The 19,620-nt window shown below is 44.7% G+C and overlaps 1 protein-coding gene across 1 annotated transcript in view; it reads right to left on the bottom strand.

Annotated features, from left to right (window-relative positions):
* The window catches only part of LOC128707402 (PE-PGRS family protein PE_PGRS26), a 49,368-nt gene extending 42,310 nt beyond the window's left edge, over positions 1-7,058 (bottom strand). Inside the window, exon 1 of the mRNA XM_053802354.1 lies at positions 6,204-7,058. Within this exon, the coding sequence (XP_053658329.1) occupies positions 6,204-7,038 (835 nt within the window). The 5' untranslated portion in view covers positions 7,039-7,058. The remainder of the gene's footprint in view (positions 1-6,203) is intronic.
* Between the last annotated feature and the right edge of the window lie 12,562 nt (positions 7,059-19,620).

The raw sequence follows: 19,620 nt of genomic DNA, 5'->3' as shown, positions 1-19,620 counted from the left end.
AACTATGGCTGGCCCGCTGAAATCAGCCGGTTTATATAATTGGATTAACAACCGACGGATGAGCCTACCCTAGTTTTGTTTTACATTTTTGCCTTGCTTTCCGATCGTGACGACCATTTTGTTTTGCTATCGGAAACCGTTCCAGATGAATATGATGATGATGATGATGGATGCGTTAATGCGCTGGCGGGTAACTTAACGCCATCATCATCATATAGACCAAGACCTGATAGACTGCTGAGTGAGTCTCCTTTCCTAATTCAGTCTTTTGAATTTTATTTTAAAACCCACTGCTACTCCGTTGAGATTGGTAAGGTATGTTCCACATTATTTGTGAATACTTCTGAAGTACCTCAAGGGAGCAACTTAGGTCGGTTGTTGTTCTCCATCTACTTCAAACAGGTAACCGAGTATACCAGTCTGCTGCATGCTGACGAGCTGCAAATATTTTTTGTCCATTAAGATTGTAACTGACCGTGATGCTCTGCAAAGCTACTGTGGTAACTTCTGTTATAAGTTTAGGTCAAACGTTTTAAGTTTTCCAATAGACAAATGTTGCTTGATGAGTTACCATAGAAACGAAATTCTGATAACGTACTACATGAACTATAGCTCCTTCTCCCTAGGATTAGAATAGGTTTTGATCCAGTGTGCAAGCCTAAATCATTCACCAAAGAACAATTAAATTAATTAAATAATAAATATCCAACTACTTTGTGATATGTAAATCATGCCCTAAGAAATAAAAGCGAATAAAAAGCCATACAGAAGTTCAGAAGTTTTCTTTCCGTTCCATGAAGAAACTTCTTGCTTCTTGTAGCTGCAAAAGTAAAGTCGTCAAATTTTCTGTAAATTTGTCACGACGTATGTTCGACAGAGTTTTACACGCAAAACCCCTCGTAAATCTGCAATCTTCCAGTCACTCGTACATAAAGCAGCGGATTTTCCGGATCACAATTCCGGCAGCTTACGTCCAAGGACGTGCGTGTACGTGCGGAAAAGTTTCCACCGAAAAAGTTACCGTCACAAACTATCCGTGCCGTGCTAATCTCCGAGCTGTCTCGTTTAGCTCACCTTAGTGAATGAGCTTTTTTGGCAAGTTAACGTGCGGTTCGTCCTCGTCAGTGCAAAACTTGTACTCCCGAAGATGCGCCCGACACGGTACGGAAGTGGCACAACTTTTGGGTCTGCTAATATTAAGCGGGAGGATGTAGACATCGTGAGATCGTGAGCTCCGTGCAAGGGCGTTAGATGAGCTTATAATTTGCAACACTTTACTGGAAGTTTATCGGATGCTGAAGATGATGCCGCGTCGATCGTTTGGTATGGGGCCAATCGGAATGGGGTGCAACTCGAAGCAGCTTCTTCGGCTACCTGCTGGGAGTATGTTGCAATGTGCTTTCATGTACATGAATTTCACTTGCAAATGATTCTACCTTCCACTCTACCGTTGGGTAATGAGTTTTCTGTACCGAGAGTTGCTCTATTCTAGGGCGGTTCGAGATATGGCTGTTCTGCGAACCGACAATTTTGCTTATCCTGTTAATTTCAAATTAAATGGTGAGTGGTTCAAAATGTATGTCTACATGATTGTAAATGTCACATATAAATTTAATTAATACGAAATAGCCAACATTAATTAACATGGAGCTGCAGGGGTATAATCGTCGTTTTTTTCGTACACGCAAATGAACCATTAAAAACAGGTGTTTAAACAATTTTGATAAAATTAATAAGCCTAAATGAATTATACTGCGTTTTTCAGTTCAGTTTCGCGTATTTTCCGTTCAGTGGTCCAGTTGATGTAGTTATAAAAATCCATTGCAACGCTATACGGATAAGGAAAAACGGAACATTTTTGTGCAAGCATGACGTGCTGGACTCTACGCACAGGCGCACATGCAACTACGAGCTCGGATAGAAGCCTAGGCAGAGTTTGTGCAAAACACAAGTACACAATACGGGTCGGAATCCATCCAAATCCGTGTTGCCAACATAGCTTACACCCGCACACAAAACCCACCCGGAAGGAAATGAATTATCAATCCATCAGTTATACATTGCGCGCCTAAAGGTATGCAAGCGCATTGCGTCCGTGTAATATTAGTCCATTTTTCCTAATATCCTTTATAGCATTTCTACACTATTTGCATTACTGGAAGCAATGTTTTATGACTATTTGTGTTGCTTTTCGTAAAACAAAACAAAAAAAAACACAGAGGAAAATACTCGAAAAAAGCATCGAGCTGGATGGAAGTGGGAGTTATGGTGCACCATGGGACTTTCGCACACGAATGCTCGAAATTTTTCTTACACACTTCCCGGTTCGTTCGGTGTCGCTTTGTTCATCCTACTGTTTCGGGTGGTTTTTCCCGTGGGGGCGCATGAAAAAAAAAAAACACCCCCTCCCCGTTGCACACTGGGCATGGTGTTGCTTTGTTTTTTTGGGTGAGAGTGACAAGCATCACCGGCGGACGGCAGGAAATTGCGCAACAGGTGAGCTTTTCCGTTCAGGTTCACCGTTGCGGGTGGAAATGAATTGTGTGCGCTGTATGTGTGTGTGTGTGTTTATGTTGCTTCCGGTGTGAATGTGGCAGTACGGTGAACCAACCTACGACCTCGCGACTTGCTGTAAGGTTAGACCGAAGCGGTAGCCTCGCACACGCACATTCTAACCGTGGCACGGATGTAATGTGTGAACAAATGGTGCGTGCGTATCACGGAAGTGAGTTGACGGTGGTCGGTTGAAGTGTAGTGTTTGAATATCGCGTTTGAAGGTTAGATGGGAGCATGCATGGAGTACGATTGTTTCGATCCTGCGTAAACGCCCGAAGGCGAGTGGTGTGAGCTTCTAAACGCTATTTATTCCCACCCGTCGTGCGCTCGCTCTTGCCATCTTCCCCTATCCTTCATTGCCGAAGTAAGCGTTGGGACGAAGGCGTCCCACCGTGCCAGGCAGGCTACCGATGTAGGATTATCGAAAAATGATATGTAAAACGGTAACGGCGCATCGTTACACCATTAGCGAAAATGGGCGGCTTTGGGCTCCAGTAGCGATCCCCATTTACTGCGCATATTTGACGTAAGACTCCACTGGGACTGATTGGTTCGTGGAGGTGGAATGGAAATGCTGTAAGAAAAGCTTCCCAAAATTTCCCCCTCCTCTTTGAGACTTTTCACCAAACTTGTGTGAGGAAAGAAAAGAAAAAAAAGGAAAAGTTCGCATTTCCCGGGGAGCTTTTCTCACACACGGCGATAATGATCGGGCGATGGGGATGAATTCTTGCAAATTTATTCCCATTCATCTCGATGGCTGATTTGTGTCCGACACACGAACGAACACTTACAGCGGGACCGCTGGAAATTGGAAACGATTCAACGACTGGTCTGTTCACATTTTTTTCCTCATTCAATGTCTGTGTATGCGCTGCACCTGGGACAAAGGGAGTCAACCGGTTTCACATTGTGTGCGCCCGGTGTATAATGCTTGGTTGTGAGCTTCGCTTCCAGCTTTAAATTGGATCCTTTTTCCATGCCTTATTGCAGTATTCCTGTGCTCCAGCGCCGGCACCGTTTGTTCCGGGTGGCTTGTGCCTGTCAATTTCCTCTAATCCACTAACACAATCGACTTAATTTGACCGCAATTTGTCCCCTGGCTCATTCTCCGCCAGCCACGGCCACGGTCTCGCTTGCGGTGTAATGCATTTGCTTTTGATCGCGAAACCAACCACCGCGACGGCCACTGACTGACGTCCACCCCGTCGTGGCCAAATGATCCAGATCGTGAAGCCTGTCACGTACGGCTTAAGGCGTTCTGGTCGCTTTTGTTTCGTGAATGGGAAGGTGCGCAGTGACAACAGCAAAAACGGGGGGAACAGCATCGTAGCGCGATTGAATCGATCCAGCCGGTTGCTCATTGGAATGCATAACGTGCACGACGGACGATGCACAACACGTAGCCCATAAGCCGCGCGTACCTGTAGGATTTGAACCGTTTACTCTCCGGTTGCTGCTCGAAGTGTATCGTTAGTTGCGCTTGTTTTCTACCCATAGCCACAGATAACGTTCTGCCTTGCTTGGTTTCGTTCGGGTGGCTTATCGAGGCTTCATTCTGCTGTAAGCAAACTGAACTGAGCTGTTACACTTATATACCCCACGCTTCGCAACGAAAACATTCATGATGGCCATAAAATTCAGCCTCCACATCGAACAGGACTTCAGCTCGTTTGGCACATGTAAATCGTGAAGGGCATTTCTGTTGCTTTATTCGCTTTACTCCGGGAAAATCCCACCCAAAACGCAAAAGCCACCGTGGAACACATCATTAAATGTGGAAATAAAATATCACCAGCTCGGGAAGCGCCCACACACCGGCACGCCATGAAGATGAGCATGCCAATTTACTTTATGCCCACCGACTAGGTGGGTTCTTCACATAGAACCGCGCTCATATTGCTGTATCTCAAAACATGCCGCTATCCGCCCGTCGATGTGAACATTTTTCCTTTCCAGTTTCCTCCAGTGCTTGGCTGAAAGTTCAACCCTGAGCTGAGCTCATCCATCATCAAAACAGATGGGGAGCCTGACGAGGTAACGAAATGGCAGATACCTCTCGCCTCAGTACACTATCACAGTGAGCTTTCCCATGACGATTGCCATGGTTGCAACCGGGGCAGGCAACTGACATTCTTTACCACCAAACCGACATCCACTCACGTATCGCTCGGTATGTAGCGTTCCGAGATCGGGTTTGGATTTAGTGTCGTACCATGGGGGGGGGGGGGGGTGTCGCCCACCGTACGATAGCGGACCAAGAAACGTTTGGACGATGGCATTTATTTTGATTTGATTGTCGTAACCATTTTCTAGTGTGTAATTTGATTTAATTTCTAGCGAACGAATCGACCGACGGATTCGGTGCAAGTACGGGTTTAGTTGAAGTGGCGGCACTTGTTGGATGCGCTGTTGAATGCGAGTGCACTGGAGGAATGCAGCATGACCTCGACGGTTGGGTAAAATTCCGGGAAAACGTAAATTTTCAAGAACGATCTTTTGAATCTTTTGCATATTTTCAGATCTTTCAGATCTGGGCATTGGGATGAATGGTACGATAAGCCATTTGCTTGGTCAAACTCCGACTGCACAAATATGTTTTGGGTGCCTGATTCCAGGAATGTGCGCAAATGCTAACGAATCATTTTGCTGTTTGAAGTTGAGATAAAGCTTCAATTTAGTGAGTGCAATATTGATTTATAGCAAAATCTTATCATTTATGGTTGTGCTTCATCTACTTCAGCAACTGATGAACGAATTTTAGGCTAACAAACATAATGTTGAATATTGAAATTGGATTACAGCAAAATCGAGGAATTCGATTTTTTTAGTAATAATTTACGAGAATTAGTTAGAAATGAAATATTGTATTAAATAGTTCAAAGCGTAATTGCACGAGAGCACTATTATGGCAATCGATCAAGGGCTATGATACCGATCTAAGTAAAATGAACTCTCATGACTATCGAATAAACAAACAAACTCGTAGACAAACGCATTGATCTCGTACTTAAACTATTGATCTCCAGTACTTAAATGATAGTTTCTCGCACATAATCACAAATTGTTCAAAAAGAGTAATTCTGTAGAGCCTGGCATGGACATTTCAAACGATGGCAACGAGCTGTGGATTGGATTTAGTCTTATTCTAACGTTTATTGCATCGTGAAATATAGTATCTGTTGGGTTTTTAGTGCCAATTATAGGCACCAGAATCCTTTATGATAATATATGGATGGTAACAAATTTATAGCAAGTGTCAAAAGTATAGTATCACTAAATATTCTCATACAAAATGATTCGTGCAAAACAAAATTCCAAAACAGGTAAGTAATGAACATACGTCTTCTATTATACATTAAAACTTTGAAGACACTTGCCTTTTAAGACCATCTTAGACACTAAGATGACTGACTATCTAATGTCAAATGTCAATCAAATGTCAAAATCAATTTTTATAGCACTTTTTACACAGCTGTGTCCTATTTTTCCCGCAGTATTTTGCACTTGTTTGCAAAGTTTTCCAAAGACGCTTTCCTCGTAACAGCTATTTTTGTGAAGCAACTCTAATACCGGCTGGCCAATAGAACCCAGCTTCATTAGTTTTATAGCACAATCTAAGCACAGTTAAAAATGACCAAATAACTTACCAATTTGCGGCACATCGTACTGCCGCTGACCGCGTGTACTGCGCAGCATCATTTGGTTAGCGATGTCGTGCGGGATCGATGGCAGACCGCTACTGCTTCCGCCGACGTCTTGGGCAGAGTTGACCATCATCTTATTGCGTCCCCCGGTCGGTGACGCTCGCTTGCTGCTCGACGCCGACCGTTGCAGATTGACATTGCCCTGTCCACCACCACCAGCAGCTGCTGATCCGTTGAGATCGTCACCATCCTCACCTCTCCCACCGCCACCATCACCGTTATCATCATCCCGATCGTCCATACCGCTGGAGGAGGACTGGTTGGCGTCGAAGGTGGACGTCGCACCATTCGGACCGTGGGACAGCTGCTGCTGTGCCGCACGTATGTCGAAGTTGGTCTGCACACCGAACAGCTCCTGCAGGCCGCGCGGTGGCTGCCCAACAAGTGGCCCGATCGGGCCGTGGCGTAACGCCGCCGGCAGATGCGCTGGCGGCGGACTCAGCTCGGGCAGCTCATTGCTCGTCACATGGGTGATGGTACCTAACGATACGGCACCGGTGTTACTGCTGATGATGCTGCCACTGCCCCCGACCGTTCCACCGCCACCGCCGACGCTAGTGCCACTGTGGGGCTTCTGGTGTACGGTGCCCATCATTGGCCGCATCAGGTCGACACCGTTCTCCGCCAGCAGCTCGGACATATCGTCCAGGTCGTCGAGCAGCTGGGCAGGTGGCGGAGGTGGCGGTGGCTTGATGTAAGCATCGCGTGCCATGTGCAGCGAGTACGTACTCGAGAGCACGCTCATGTACGCCAGTATCGGTAGAATCGGTCGGATCATTTTTCACTACTGCCACACACACACACGCACGTACTCCCACGCACACACACACACACCTCGAGGTTTTCGGCGCAAGGCGCGGAACGTACAGAGGTGCCCCCTGGTGGGGTGAGAAGTTCGATGGATGGGGGTATTCCCGCACGGACGCGGATACCTGCGAGGACCTTTGGGACCTTCCGCACGCTCGTGCCGGTTATGGAGCGGACTGATCCTGATGACTGCCGACACGAACGTCCGTAACGCTTAACCTACCGCAGTGGATGTTCAACAGGTAACGCTCCTCCACTTGGAGTGGCTTGTGTTTGTTCTCCTCTTTCCCTTGTTCGGTCCCAGTCACGCAAGGAAACGCTTCACCTTCACTACAGCTCGCTAGCAGGGAAAGACTAATGGCGTCGGGACGGGATCAAGCGGTGCAGCTTCTGGAGATCGAAGAGAGTAGTCTATCTGTACGCGTGATTCGTTTGTTCGTTTGTCTGTTTGTGAAAGCAAACTGTCGGACGTTTCCTGGAGCTCGGCTGCACTATAGGAACTCGCTACCACACTACGGGGAATGGGATGGTGCTGCGCGCTCTAGAGTTGCGCCTCACACATTCCTGCGGGATCTCGCACCATTAACCCGAAACGCGCACCGGAAAAGGTCAGCCAGTTCGAAAATGGCCCTGCGAAACGGCGAGTCTCACCCCGCTTTGGTATTTCCGTTCGCACGCCAGACTAACAGTGGCACCGAGTCTCACCTAATGGACCACTTTCACGCTTGTTCGCTGCTGGCAGGCACTTGCACGCCACACTAGCAACCCACGGGTGTGCTGTACGTGCATACCGGAAACCGGGGGGAAAATGAGGCCCAAAATAAACCCCCTCCCCAACAAGAAACACCAAAAACCTTCGATATTCACTTTCTATACTGTCTGTGCGACGCGACTGCTCGTTGACGTTTCGCACTACGCACACGCTAGCCAGTTTTTTTTTGTTTGTTTTTGTTACTTTTCGGATTGGCACGCTACGCGCGAAGCCAGCCTACTGGACGCTGTTTCCGGGGGCGCTTGTCACAGTGTGGAATCGGCACGGTTGCTCCAAACCGTTCGCATTCATCGCACGTCCACCTGCAATGGTACACCGGATGTTAGTACACGCACCGCACACACACACAAACACACACACGCACATACACCATTCAGATACACGGGAACAAAATGTACACCATACCGCACACACGTACACACACACACGCGCACAGGACACCCCGATCAGTCACACACACGCACGCAAGGTTGCATGTCGCATCGACCCAAAATACGGTACGCACCGTCACGCGGATGTACAGGGACAGAGCAGTTGGGAGATAATTACAGATTATCAGCCGTATCCTTCGGTTCTAGCAAATCGATATCGGTTAGCACACGAATCGCTAGCACTGCACTGTGGTTTCCACGGGTTTTGCACAAGCCGTTGGGTGAAGCCGACGTACTCTCGTGCGGTTTTCTCCGAGACGACGGGAACAGAGTTGGATGGGGAGCCGTTTTTTACCCGTTAGCTTCCCTTTAGCCCAGCCGCGACACCATTTTCGGTAACTAATTTTCCACGAAATCGCAAGGAACCACCAGTGAGGAGGAATTTCCCCGAAGGTTTTTTTTTGTTTCACTGCCTCAAACACTTCACTCCACAACACTCCACGGTGTCACTTGCGGCAGGGGAAACGCTTCTCCAGCAGGATGTTTAAACAACAACAACGCTATTACCAACGATAACAACACTTCGCTCCTTGCTTCCAGGAATATGTTTTGCGGGCTCCCGTATGCTGCTCTGCTAGGGTGGCCTGCAACGCGGGCGCTTGTTCTGGCGATTCGGCGAAGCAGTTCGGTAACACCGCTCCAGTAACTTTCCGGGCCACCTTAGTGAACTAATAATAGTACGAAGGTGATGATGCTGCTGCTGCTGCTACTGGTTCTACTGCCGTTGCTGGTGCTGCACAGTAGGGGGTAAGTGTGACCACCCTGGGAGGCCGCTTTGGCCATGACGCGCGCTTATCGGACCGTTTGAACACCCTACTAGCCTCGTCAAGGGATGGAACGCGAATGAACGGTACCGAACGGTGCTCGTGTCGGTTTTACTAGCGTTCCGTGGCGGCTCCGGGCACCGGACTGGTTCGGCTTCGGCCGACATTCACTCATTCACCTTCAACACTGTCCCATCCGCCACCCCACGATTCCCCGGGTCCGTTAACGGCGAAGTAAGCTTTATGAAGCGCGTGGTCGTCACGTTGGCTGCGTATCTCGGGGAGGGGAAAAACACCGCCCCCTGGAAAATGAGTTCCGCGGGCCAGCTTTCCGGTGAGCTTTTTCCCGAACCGTGACTTTTTAAGTTGTGGCTCCGGCCATGCCCAGACACCCTTATAGTGGGCCATGCTATGGGTGTGTGTTAGTGAGTTCCTGAACGGTTTTTTGTTCGGGCAAGTGTGAATGGTTCGCGAACGAAAAAAGGCACCGTCGCTGCCGGACCAGGAAGTCGCCACCGAGCGTAGGCAGCATAGCGAAAGCAGCGATACGATGGTGGACAAGAGCGCAAGCGCATCACCTGCGACGAACCGGTCCATTCAGGAAGGTCTCGCACAAGGGCCACAGATTCTGGTACTTCTTTTCCTGGTTTTTTTCTTTTTCTTTTTCCCACCCCTATTTGCGTTGGAATTCGCGCTGCTGGCAAGACGATGGCAGGGCAGCATGATGGTGCCGTTTTTCGCGTCGTCATGTCATGTCGTCATCGTCATCGGGCTGTTCGCAGAAACTTGGGAAAGCTTTCCCCCCTCTCTCTCTCCTTTGCTTAAGCGAAAGCAACCTTGCAGGCGCTGTGTCACTCCTTCGCTTTCATTGTGTCTTTTTTTTTTGGTGCGATTTGTTTCGCTGTTGTTGTGTTTTCGCATGGTGTTATGTTTTGAAGTGGGAAACAATCGCTATCGTGGAAGCATCCGCTGCAAAGCGAACGCATTCCGGAGCATGGAAGCACCCGCGGACGGTGTAAAGTACCAGGCGTCTCCATTGAATGTGTTGATTGAAGGTCAGATGCTGTTTTTGGCAGTAAATTGTAATTTGACTCTCGCTGCTCGCAGTGGACTGCACCTAAACAAATGACTTTATTCAGACATACGGTACTCATTCCACGCTTTATTGTTCTATACAACTCGCTAATGAAGAAGGAAACAGTAGAACTGCTTCAACACGATCGTATTTGTGATGAGTTTATTGCAATTTTCTGCCACTAGTTGGCTATAATTTGAAAACATTCCAGCTACAGTGACGCAAAACCCACAAATGGAACGCATTGTTTCAAGGTGAATCATCTACGGGGATGTAGTGATGACCGGTTTTGCCAAACATTTCCATCGTAAACTGGCATCGGGCAATGTTTGGGATTATTTATAAGCAGATGCCCTAAAGCCATAAGGCAATATAATGATTTATTTAACCTCCTTTTTTATTATTGCAAGCAAAAAAATAAATCATTGTAGTGCTATGGATCCAGAAATTCGAAACATGAATACCTGAAGTCCTTCGGGAGTTTCTAGACAAAACAGGGATGGAATAATCTTTGCAACATCCGCAGCAAGTTTACTAACCATCAGTAGCACACCGACCTTGATCCAGATTGCTTCGTTCTTATTACACAGCAACAAATATACGACGCGTTCCCATTAAACTCTAATTGTCTTCCACGAATCCCCGTGTTCGGAAAATCCCACAATCAACATCATCTTCATCCGACTACCTCGGAAAAGGTTAGCGGAACACCCTGTCACGAAAAACCACCGTGTTTGATGATTAATTCCGACGGATTTGTCATGGAAAATCCGCGGTACCGTATTGACATGTAGGAAGGTCGGTCAAAGAAGAGCAACAATGAAAAACCCACCAAACATACCGTGACTAAGTTTCGATGCTAGAATTTCGCGTAAGGTTTGTTGGGAGCCTGTTTTATTATCTTGGGTAATGTTTTTGTTTTGATATTATCAAGGGCTAAACGAACCGCACCGTGCCCATTGTGTACTGTGTTCTAATGGGTGACACATACACTTCCCACTGTTTCGTCACGGTTTCGGCCCTGCTCTGCCGTTCGTTCGGTAGTTTGTTTATGTGGAAACATAATCACCGTGGTGTGGAAATAAAAGGGTGGTAAATAATTTTCCGAAAGAACGAGCGAACTGACCAGGTAACTCGTGAGTGACCCGCCCGAGTGCTGGTGTTTTCCATTCAGCTGTTTTTCTCCATCGATCGGGGCAGAACGCTGTGTGACGGATTCATCGGAACAGACAGGATGGTGACCACATCCGATCCACATTCTCCTTTCCTGCCCTATCGCCCCACCCAAAAATCAACGCTATGGCGCGAACAACTCCGTAAAGCTCCGTCTCAGTGTCTCACTACGGTGGAGGAGAAATGGTGAGTGCCTGTGGAATGCTTTTTTCCCCTATTTTAGCACCCGAACCATAGAGCATGGAGAAACAGGACGTTCCACCTATTTCGGGTTTGGGGAAAATTCCGACATTCGAAGGTTCGCAACACATAAACACACTACCGACGACACTCTCTTTTTCTTTCTCTCCTTTCCCTCCTTCCCTCACTTGAAAGCACACCCCTTCCATCTATACCAGTAACACGCACACATATACACCCTGTTGGTGGGGAGAGAAAGAAGATTGCTTTCTCTGACGCCTACGCAACGTTCTGAAGGTGTTCGTCCTGCCGAGCCGATCTCCAACTGACGTACGTTCTGACATCCGCAATACCCCCGAATACTCCGCCCACCGCCACCGAATACCCGAACCGCACAGAACGAGACCAAAACTTTCCACTCACCAATCCACTCAAGCAAGGGGGATAAGGGGAGGGCTGAGAGGGCTGGCCGGAGAAGCAATTCCGCAAGAAGGACACTGGGTGGAAATAGTTAGAATAAATTTGAGACACGATGTACTGCGACCGTGTGGGAAGGGGGAAGCTTTTTTTCGGGGGGAGGGGTGGGGGGTGACTCCTCACACCCATCGTTCGACTCCACGTTGCCGTTTGACGTAAGCAAAAGCTCATCGTTTGTGTTGTTTTGTTTCTGGCGCTGTTGGCTTTTTTGTTTTTGGTTTTTGGTTGTCCCTTTAGCTCGCTTGCCTCTATATAAATATTTCTTCTTATCACACAGACACGCACACACACATCAATTGCGTGCGATACCTTCTTCTTTGCCGTGCGTTTGTGTGCTGCTGATATTTATTTCATATTTATTTCTTTGTGCTCATCGGAAAAGCTTCCACATTCGCACACTGGTTGCTTGCCTACCGTTTGGGTGTCGATCCTTCCCGCAAGAACCGCCGCACGTGTGTGTATGTGTGTGTTCTTGGAAGTTGGAAGTGGTTGGTGTGTTTTTATCCGTGCGCTTTGCCCTCATCGTTTACGAACGACGTCAGCCGTGGTTTATGCAAGGTGGGGGAGCGACAAAATCGCGAAAAGCCTTCATCAGACTCGTCAAAATGAGGTTGTCCTTTTATTATGTGCCTGTTATGTCCTCACACACAACAGCAACAAAATAAACGAAAACGAATCTCACATCGTTGTAAATGTGGCCGACGTGTGTGTGGTTGGAGGCTACTTTCATTCATGCGAACGTACCAAGTAAACCGACATGTGTGGAACGCCGCCTGCATTCGGCGAACGGGAAAATCGGCTACCTTTTGCTTTTGCGTTTACTCTAAGTGACATTGTGCTTTCTTGGGCTGGAGACAACCGCACAATTTCATTCGATGATGAAATTGTGAGTCATTTTGCTGCTTATCACGTTATTGGTTTGGTTAATGGAATGGATTGCAAGTTCATTGGTCGAATCTTTGGCGAGTAGGGCTGCTTTTGTTAGGTTTGGGTTTTCAGTTTTCATGAATTCTTATTCTTTATTGCAAGATTTCTAGCTAAACAAGTAGTATTCGACCATTAAATGCTAATTAAAGTATGATAAAAATCAGTTTCATTTTCAATTTAAAAAAACCTGCTTTAAATTTTATCAAAAATTGTGAGTGTAATTGTCACATTGTTTTTACTTTCGTTGAAAACAGTACGAGATTTTTCGTTCCAAAATGATATAAATATCCAGTTTTTCTGGGAGCGAGTTTCTATCTGGGAGCGAGATGAATCTTTGTACGATTTTTAATAATTGTACTTATACCTTTGTGCATTGTATGGATACTTTTTACAGAATAATACACAAATAACAGTGAAAAGAAATCAAAGATTTCCAAAATGACAGCATTATTTTGGTTTTTGGAAGAAAGCCGAATAAAAAGTGCGTAATTCGATGAACACAGTATTATTTAGCAATCAGTGGGTAGTCCTTTACAATTCACTGCTTGAAAAACTGGCTTACAAGCAATTTCTGAAGTTTTAAAAATAAATTTCGATGGATGAAATTATTGCAATAATTACGTCATGATAAATGAAGCGTTCAGCAGATACAGGCACTTGTTTTCACACAAATCCACACTATAGTATCTTAGAAAGCAATTGAAAGCAATGCGTATCAACCTTAAATTACAGGCCTATATTTATACTTAATAAGTAATGGGAATTTCATTTCCTAAATCTGTTACCACGCAAAGGCATTATGTTTATTGTGCTGCAGCCCTATTCTCCATCCCTAACATCCAGCGCTGTCCATTCGTTCATATTTTCCAAAGTCCGCACGACACGATGATTTTGCATCGAGACCATTTACTGGCACAGCCGTCGTATTACATTGTCATCCTTTCCGTTTCTGTTGCGATTAAAGTAAAAAGACGACACCATCCACTCCCACTTTGGTTCAACTGCATAATGTAAAGTTGCAACACATGCACTACGTTTGCACTTTGGTGGTGCACTGGAAAATGTATCCACTTTCGTGGTCATTTGATACGCTTTGCAGGTGGAGACACCGTCCCGACGGGACACCTTTCACACCGGACCGGTTGTTTTATTGTAATCTCTCTAAGAAAGCACTCGGAGAGCGTGGAACATCGCACAACGATCGCATTCCATTTCCACAATGCACAATTTTCCGTTCCCGTACGGTAGCTTACGTTGGTGCTGTGGCAGTGTCTACACTTTTCCATTCTACAGGTATCAATTTGCGCGTAAGTGGAACATGGTACAAGCGATATGTGTAGGTGCGGGTTATGGGAAATTAGATGAAATACTGTAAACCCGATTACGGCTGTGCTGACAGTGCTGACTTTTTGTTAGTTGTAACATGCTTTTTTGTTTGTTTGGAGAAAACACATCTCAAGCTATCAGTGTTAAATATTGCCAGATCACTTTTATTTATTGAAAGATAGTGAATTAAAAACAGTTTAAAAACTCATTTAATATTGAGAAAGTTATACATCAACTACGGCAGAAACTAACCCCAAATATTGATGTGATTACAATGGATCGTTTCAATCAAAATAACTGCTTCGGTAGTTATAGGCTAATTGCTTCCTCAAATGAAATCCTTAAATTTTAAAATGGAATATTCTGAATATAAAAAATGCATTTAAATTCTTTATTAATTTGCTTATTTTTATTTTTTTTCAGTGTAGCATACTCATGTAGATTTTCTGTATCAGATTCTCGAAACAATAATATGACCTTTATAATGTTCACTGATTAGCAATATTGCATTACAATATTCCATATTGCATTATATTTGATTTTTGTCATAATTTGTTAGTTACTCTAAAAAGAAAATTGTGAAACATGTACTTTGTTTGGACTGTTTTTAAACGTCTGTTCATGAATGCCAGACGTTGAAAATTACCGCCAGCAAATGTTCCGATAAATGCTCCAACAGTACTCTAAATCCCTGGAACTATCTCATAAAACAACAGTGGAATGATCCTTTCTCTCATCCTTACACTGAAAGGCTCGCGCTGTCGTCATCGGAAAAACTATCCAAATTCCGCTTCGAGTGCTCGTAGCCGTGCGAGCTTTGCTGCTTCCGCGAACTCAGCATAGCCGTTAATTAACGAAAATCGCTTCACACTTCGTAGCGCCGGTACAGGTTTTCCCGGTACTGTCTGTGCAAAAATTTCTGAGGTGTCTCCTCGTTAATATCCGAGCGTCGAAATATGATACCCGTACTGACACTGGCATTGAAAATACCGCAACGTTCTCCACTCATCCAGGCAACCCTTGATAGCGCTCTACGTTTGCGTGTGTTAAAAAAAAAATCTCTCGCAACCGAAAAAATAAAAGCTCGTGGACCATTTTCGGCCGCTCGGCAAATTTGCTTCTGCGTCACCTATGCCCACAATGGGGACCTTTCAGCATCGTGGGCAAACACATCGGGCTCTTAATGAAATTACACATTTCCTGTAATATACCCCCACACAAGCGCCCCTTTCGCGGTTCCCGTATGCCGCAAGCTAGGGCGCCTCACAGTGGCTGTCGTGTGTCGCGCCGTACGCCGGCCATTGGAAAAATGGTACAGATGGTTGCGGTGCGTGTTAATAACGTTAAAACGCTCTCGTTGGTAATTATACACCATGTCGAGATTTTAATGAACGTTAGCTTAGTAAATCGCGTGGATGTGACGGTTCGAGTGTGGGTGAGCTTAGTGGAATAGCAGGGTGTTTTAACTTTTAGCTTTCTAATGCATTCCAATGCACTTCTAAACGGCCATTCTGACACTGGTTAAAATTGGTAATGAAGTATCTTGTGACCAAAAAAAAATCCCCCCAAATTGTAAAACCATCATATCTTTAATGTTCACGGAATTCCTACGGCAATATTAAATCTCAACTTCTTTTCAGGAGCAGCAAACAACCTGTTGATAGATATAAGAAATCCCAGTTCTACGAACATTTTACTTCCCACTGCCTACTCAGACCTGCTCAAGGCATCAAACGATTAATTAAGGGGAAATTCCACTGCACGCTTCAGCTACAAAAAACATGTTCTCAGTATTGCTTCGCTCTCCATCCTTTGGTTTGCGTTTACGGTGCAAAGGTTTAACTGTGATGAAAGTGACTCGGGAAAATCCAATTACAGTTACAATTGGCGTAGGGAAAATGGTAAAGCGTTGTGAACTGCTACTTACCGCCACCGAATGATGTGAATATCTCACCCAAATACAGTCGCATTTCTTGCGAGCTTTTAAAGGTGGGAAAATCCTGTGAGCGGTGGCGTTTAATAGCGTGCATGAAAAGTGTGCCATAAAGCAAGAATCGTACATTTATTTTGCTGCCTCGCTGTACCGTGCTGTGGCACACAACGAATACAAAATCTCTCAAGACATAACATTTTTTTTATTATCCAGTGATGACATTTGCCAGAACAAATAATATTTGCACGCACTCGCAACTCCTTCCTACACCCTCACGGCCGTCACACAACAGCCAATGTTGGAGGTTGATCCATAAAGACGAAATATTGCTGCTGGGAAAGATATATTGCGTGGCCACAATATAAACGCACCGGCTACGGTTGGCCGACACTCTGCACCACCGGATGTGTGACCTTTCTGAGCAGTTACTAGCATGGAAACCAGAGCTTGTGCATTCCTCCATCCATTAGTATGCACCTTTGCCGGTTCGTTCGGCAGCATGGTGCATTATCGCCCATCGGCAGCGAGAAGACACCGTTATGGATGTTTTACATTTTCTCGGAAAGATGCACCGAATATTGCGCACCTACGTGATGCTTTTTGCAACACGTTGGCGTTAGCAACGTAGCAACCGGGCTAGCATCCTTGGGTTTAGTTGTTTGGGATAAAGAGTGGCAAATGGCTTACCGGTAGCGCTCGCCGTGTTGCAACTAGAACAAACTTTCGAAGTGAGGATAATTTTGTTTACAGGGTGTTGTGGGTTTGGTAGAGATCGTTGTCTAACAAGCATGGCTGAGTATGAGATATTTAAGGAGGGATTTATAGGATGTATATATTTTGTTTTTATTTAAAAGCTCATTCAAATAATGCGAATGATTAACAGTGAATATTATTTTTTGCGCAAGTGCCCTTATAATAGATGGAACAATTCTCGTCTGGGTGAAATAAATTGTACTAAATTTTTTATTTTCGCAGAAATAAATGGTATTATAATTACGTTACGCACCATATTGATTAAAAGTAGTAGTAAATGAACTCATTTTAAGGTAAACTAGCTAACATATTATCATTCTAATTACACTACAACGGCATAAAGCAACAATCACCCACATGCAGCCCGAACGGTTCAGCTGTGCTGGTGTTTAATTAATCCCACGTTGCAGCAACCATTTTATGGTGAGTTTGATCGTTGCTTTAGCCATTTTAATTTAATGTTAAATTACCACGTTCAATTTCATTTCACTCACCCTTTGCTGTTGCATGTTTACGTCCATCAGGTCATAGAAATCCAACGAAGATAAAAGTTGTACTAGTTGGACACTGCCAGCACAAAAACCCCCCCGACCAGGACCCAACGAAACGCTTATCCTGGTCACGGCACCATGTTGTCACGTAGGCTCTGTGCTTATGCAACCTTGAAGTGTGTTGGCGTACGCCAAAGGGGTTTTGCAACAGCGCATTGCATGCCACTGGCTAGCGGTGATGGTCATCATCATCCAACATGCTGGATAACAAACAACAGCCAAAAAAAAAAAACCTCCCCCCGAGGAGCTAAGCGAACACAAAGTGAAGGCATCAGCGTGGGCTACCTGTACGTTCGTAGTTTGGCAACAACAGAAACAAAAAAACGCAAACTTGCTTGCCATCCATTTTGTGCAACCTTGTGCAACCATGGCCGCAAACAGAACGACTGAACCGTAAGCCGAGAGAAACGGCAAAAAGGGTGAAAGATTGTGAACATAAATCTCACCTCGATGCTATGCCGCCGTCTTAGGCAGGTAGGGCATGTACTTTTCTTTTTTTTTTGCTGGTTGGTATTGCTGATCGTATCCACACAGGATGAATATTCCGCCTGACCGTACAGCGGGTAATACCACAGATTTGGTAGCACGGCAGTTATTTCTCACTAAAAGTATATGGAGGCGTTAATGTGCATGTAGCAGAGAATGGGCGCCCAATTGCACATGCTGGGATGTGTGGCCGGACACAGAGTAGGTGACGCGGCAGACAGAGAAGGAAACGCATTATGCCCGTGTTGCATGTAGCTTCGTTTGAATAAATGATGAGAGTGAATTAATTTCCACTAATTGTCGTTGTTTCGTTGCTTGTTTATTTGATTCTTACCCCTTTTTGTCGGTTTCGACAGATTGTCTTTTACATGAAAAACCAACAGTTGAAGCGTGACACCTGCAAAAGAGCAATGGTTTAGTTAATTTTAACTAAATTATTAACTAAATTTATATTATAACTAACTAATATAAACTAAATTTATATTATGAAGTATCACATAATCATTTTGTAGCAATCCTCAATTAGTTTTTGTCATGTTATTAGTTTTTGAGAACGTAAAACAAAATAAATAAAGTTAGAAGTTAATAAATAAAAAAATACGTTTTGCATAGTTTTAAAATAAAAAAAAGAATGGATAACTAAAAATTATTATTTTTACGTGCTAATATTTACAAACAATATTACATATTTTCATTCGCTATAAAATTTTCCCAAGTGGCTTAGTGCCTACGGTGCGTACCATAATTGTATGAACTATTTTTTGCGAACTGCATTAAATCCTGAAGAGATAGCTGAAAACTATGATTTAGGGTGCATTTTAGTGACCTACAAGAAAAGCGATTTCTAGGCCTTAAACAATACAAAACAAAAATTGTTTTCAAAGTTTGGGTTTGGGTTTTGGTTTTGGGTCTTCTGTTTTTTTCGCCTTTCGTGTCTTTAACCTTGTTTCGTCAGTTTGCTTTACTCGTGATCCATCATTATTATCACGCCTTATTTGCCTGTAATGTGAACAATTTTATTATTTATATTTCAATCAGAACCACCAAAAATAAAAAAAGGTGAAGTTGAAGAATACCATAATTACCTTTTAAAAACAATAATATCGATTGTAAACCTAATGTAAACTTTTAAATATTTGCCAAAAATAAAACATAAAACTCAACTCACTTCATTACAATTCTTGCAATTTTCATTCGGTTAAACTACAGTTCATAGCCATTATTTTATTCTCATTTGTTATCTTCTCGATTGCAAACAAATGTAAAGTTTATACTGCAAAACAATCACCTTTGCTCCACAAAACGCTTGATCCGTTTCAAATGAGCCACAATAAGATCGCTACCCACGCTGCACGGTAAAGCTCACTGGAAACTATTCCACTTGTCATCACCCACCGGCGTTGCGGATGGAAAATGCGGCAAAAGGCACGGAGTAGTGTAATGCGCCGAAGTTCATCCCACCTTGCATTCAGCCCGGTAATCAGTGCGGCTAATGAAGAGTAATGCGCTCGCCGGATAAACTTACTTCAAAACGCTACTGTTTTAACGGCTTGTTGCTTCACTGAGGTAGAATACAAAAAAAAATAGCGAACCGAACCGGGGAAACTTTCATTCGCCACAATACAGCAAGCTTGTTGTGCAGTTTTTGGAGGGCAAAATGGCCCCATTTGGCACCAACGTTGGTTCGTGTTGCATTTCAAATGCT

This window comes from Anopheles marshallii, chromosome 2, assembly GCF_943734725.1.
Source record: "Anopheles marshallii chromosome 2, idAnoMarsDA_429_01, whole genome shotgun sequence".
In the NCBI taxonomy this organism is placed as follows: Eukaryota; Metazoa; Arthropoda; class Insecta; order Diptera; family Culicidae; genus Anopheles; species Anopheles marshallii.
The sequence above is the reverse complement of the archived record's forward strand: the minus strand, read 5'-3'. Positions and strand labels throughout refer to the sequence as shown.